The sequence below is a fragment of the Kryptolebias marmoratus genome, linkage group LG17 (assembly GCF_001649575.2).
Source record: "Kryptolebias marmoratus isolate JLee-2015 linkage group LG17, ASM164957v2, whole genome shotgun sequence".
NCBI lineage: Eukaryota > Metazoa > Chordata > Actinopteri > Cyprinodontiformes > Rivulidae > Kryptolebias > Kryptolebias marmoratus.
The window spans coordinates 531,269-535,190 of record NC_051446.1 but is presented as its reverse complement, the minus strand read 5'-3'; the positions used below and the strand labels follow the sequence as shown (position 1 = coordinate 535,190).

At 40.1% G+C, this 3,922-nt stretch overlaps 1 protein-coding gene across 1 annotated transcript in view; it reads right to left on the bottom strand.

The window, feature by feature from the left end:
- drd4a (dopamine receptor D4a) overlaps positions 1 to 2,929 on the bottom strand; it is a 47,711-nt gene extending 44,782 nt beyond the window's left edge. Inside the window, exon 1 of the mRNA XM_017439547.3 lies at positions 2,137 to 2,929. Coding sequence (XP_017295036.1) covers positions 2,137 to 2,460 — 324 coding nt within the window. The 5' untranslated portion in view covers positions 2,461 to 2,929. The remainder of the gene's footprint in view (positions 1 to 2,136) is intronic.
- Between the last annotated feature and the right edge of the window lie 993 nt (positions 2,930 to 3,922).

Genomic DNA, 3,922 nt, shown 5'->3' with positions numbered 1-3,922 from the left:
ATCATCAAAATTAAACGAAATAAACATTTGAAATATATGAGTTTGTATGTAATGTATGAATATAATATACAAGTTTCACTTTTTAAATGGAATTACTGAAATCAATCTACTTTTTCATGATATTCTAATTTTATGACCAGCACCTGTATATGAGTTGAAAATAGTGTTAAATTTGAGTGTATTTTCAGCATTATATGAGTTGAAAATATTGAAAACTTTAAGTGACGTACTCCCTAATCATAAGTTGAGAAATATCAATATTTATAAGATAACGTTGAGATAATTTAAGTCAACTGCACATGTAATTTTTTTAATGTAAACTTAAAACATTTAAAAACATAAATAAAATATTTTTATGTAAACTGTTACAAGGACCCCAAAGCGCTTCTTGGTGAGCACGCTCAGATGAACCCTTACCTCCTGAGCCACTGCCGCCCCACATTCATGTACATTCAGTGATTACATTCTGAGAGTTTCGTTGCAATCTGTCAAGTGGTTCATGACATATTTTGCTAAAGGACTAACAGGTTTGATGCAACAGTTAATGCTAAAGATTTGAGCAAAGATCTTGTGCCATAAATAGTGCTTGAAGTATGTGTTGTGAATGACTGTCAGCTACTACAATGCCAAATTTTAGCACAATATCTGTAAAACTGTCTGAAATATAGGCACTTTGTGTTTTCTAAAATCAGTTGGATGTGGTAGCCTTCTTGAATGAAGTTGGCTAGTTGTAGATGTAGCCTACTGGTAATAAAATGCATCAGATATCTAATACGAATTGTAATATTTCCTTGAGACCAGGGCCGTAGCTACCATTGAGGACACTGAGGTCCAGACCTCAGTATTTTTCTGCTGTGTATATTATAAAAAAAAAAATCAAAACAAATCTTGTGAACGGCGTGGTTTTCTGCGTAGCTCCACCAGTTTACTGTAGGAGGCGCTGCAATTGTGTGCAGCTGCAGCCAAACTCAATGTCTACGAAGAAGAGTGCAGCTTTGCTACCTTACTGTTAAAATAAAGACTAGAAGAAGAAGAGCGCCACTTACGGTGAAACACAACTGAGGTAACTTGCTGAAAATATTCTCCTTCAATTCTACAAAGCTGAAGTTGGTTTCCGATTGCAGCTTCCGATTCGGAAAATGGCTAAAGGGCGATTCCACCTAATTTTTCACTACCTTCAGCATCTTTAATCTACTCTACTACTCCCAAGTGTGTGATCTGTGAAATCTTAATCTGATTTGTGAAACCTCAATAAAGGGCGACTTCAGCACTTTTTTTGCATCCGGACCACACTAGTGCTGGTCCAGCTCCAAAACTACAACACCTAGACACTTCAAACCTGTACCAAATTATTCTGAACTAATAGCAGAATATTTAAAACTGGCTGTGTGATCTGTGAAACCTTAATCTGGTTTGTGAAACTTCAATAAAGTGCGATTTCAACACATTTTTGGTATCTGAATCAGACTAGAACTAGCTCCAAAACTACAACACCGAGACACTTCAAACCTGAACCAGATTATTCTGCACTGATTACAGAACATTTAAAACTAAGTGTGTGATCTGTGAAACCTTAATCTAATTTGTGAAATTAGTAAAGGGGGATTTTAGCACTTTTTTTTTTACATCCGGACCACACTAGAACTGGTCCAGCTCCAAAACTACAACACCTCACTGGTACTTGATAAAAAGGTGAAATCTATGCTAAATTCTTGTGTTTTGAATCAACATTCATATAAACTAATTCATGTCATTTCAGTGAGTCATCATGGTTGTGCCCTGAGTCCTCTGTTGCTTAAGATGACATCAGGCTCCTTGAATTTACAAATACACACAAATATATGTCATATACACATTCATGTCACTTGTTTTAAATAAATGCTTCTGTTTTAATTAAGTTTTGGTCTTCAGTGTAACTGATGTGCAGGGGGATAATGAGTGGTTGACCTCAGTATTTTTTAAAGTCTGGCTACGGCCCTGCTTAAGACCATAATCTGGAATTTATAACTGGTGCGTAAATTGGCACATATGGTAGTTATGGCCCCTAAGAGCAAGGCCCGGTTGTGTCCTTTTATTTTATTTTTTTTATTTTATTCTGTTTGTTGTGACAGCCTGTGCCGTGCTCGTGTCTCTCACCTCGGAGTAAACGAAGAGCGGCAGGACGAGCACCGCCAGCATCAGGTCCGCCACCGCCAGACTCACGATGAAGTAGTTGGTGGTGGTCTTCAGCGCCTTCTCGGTGAGCACGCTCAGGCACACCAGCAGGTTCCCGCAGATGATGACCACGATCAGCAGCACGCCGAACACTAGCGCCGGCACGTTGCGTTCCCCCGCCGCCGCCGCCGCGCTCAGGTTGGCCTCCATCCCCGCCGCGGCTCCTGTATCGCTCCGTCCCGGTCCGAGCCACAGCTCCGCGGACAGCGGGCTCTCCTGAAGGCCGGGCGGGACTCCGGTGTTCATTCTAAAGTCTCATGTTGTTCCAGAGGATCCACTATTTCACCATCTGACTTTACTGGGAAGCTGCAGCGCGCCGCGGTACGCACAGGCACCCAAACTGTCCGCGTAAAACAAGAAGACTTTCCTATTCACGAAGAAGGTATAAAGTAGCCTACATCCAGGGAGAAAAGTTGATGATTAGGGTCTGTCTGTGCGCTGCAGCAACAGTCTGTACTGAGAGAAAACGTACAGCTCAACACAGGAGAGCTTAGTCACATCTCCAAACCATTGGAAAGATATGAAATAAAATCCAGATCTTGTTTAAAGTCCCCCACCCTAAAAAAGAATCAGTCAGCGGTCAGTGTGTCAGGCTGCCGGGTGTTTACCTGCTTCTTCTATAAAGGCCACCGGAGACAAATTAACCGTTTAAAGCCGATTAGCAGCTGCGCTTTACGGTGTCCTTCAGCCGCTGAGCTCCTGCAGTCACTGTCCATCTGCGCCTCGGTTCTCTGTGTGTGTGTGTGTGTGTGTGTGTGTGTGTGTGTGTGTGTGTGTGTGTGTGTGTGTGTGTGTGTGTGTGTGTGTGTAAAGAGAGGGACGATTGGGAAATATAATCCAATTAAAAAAAAATCTTAACCACAGTTAACTCTCAACAAAGGTGTAGGTGCGCAGAACCATGACTCGGTGATTTTTGATTTTTTTATGCGTGAGACTTCAGTCAGTATTTTCTACACACACCAATCACGTTATTGTTCTAATGAGGTAAAGTAGTGATTAGCTGGCAGCCTGCGGGTCTCTTCTGTATGGAGAGAAAATAGTTCCAAAATACCTGTGTGTGTGTAAAAGTATTTGTGCATGTGTAAAAGGATTTGTGCGTGTGTAAAAATATTTGTGTGTGTGTAAAAATGTATTTGTAACTCGTGTAAGAATCTTCTACCCCAATCTTGCTGCCCTTTCACTTCCACTAACAGGCTAATGAGAAGGAGAGAACAGGGAGTATAAGTAGGCTGGGAGGATTGATTACTAGTGGTGACAGCAAAGACTAATAAAAATTAGAAGCAGATGTGAATAGTAACTGAAGTCAAGAATTACTGAGGGAAGACTTGGCTGGTGACACTTGGAGACAGAGAAAATAAACACAATAGATAAAGAAGGAAAACGTGGTAAAACATAAACAACAAAAATAGAAGGCATCATGATAAAATTACCTTTTTTAATTGAAAAATTGTACAATTTCTATTGCTATGTTTACTATCTTCCATTGTTAATACAATATGGGCTTCTGCACAGCAAATTCAAAAGTGTTAAATGTTTTGGTGTTAGCAGACTTTGTGCAAAAGCAGAGTTAATTTTACACTTATAGAGTCACATTCTGTTCATGTAACTCTGGGATGTATATTATTAGTAGTTAAAATCCAGTGTTAAAACAAAGTGTTTACGTATCAAATCTAGAGGTGTTAAAATGGAATCAATAACTCTTTACTTC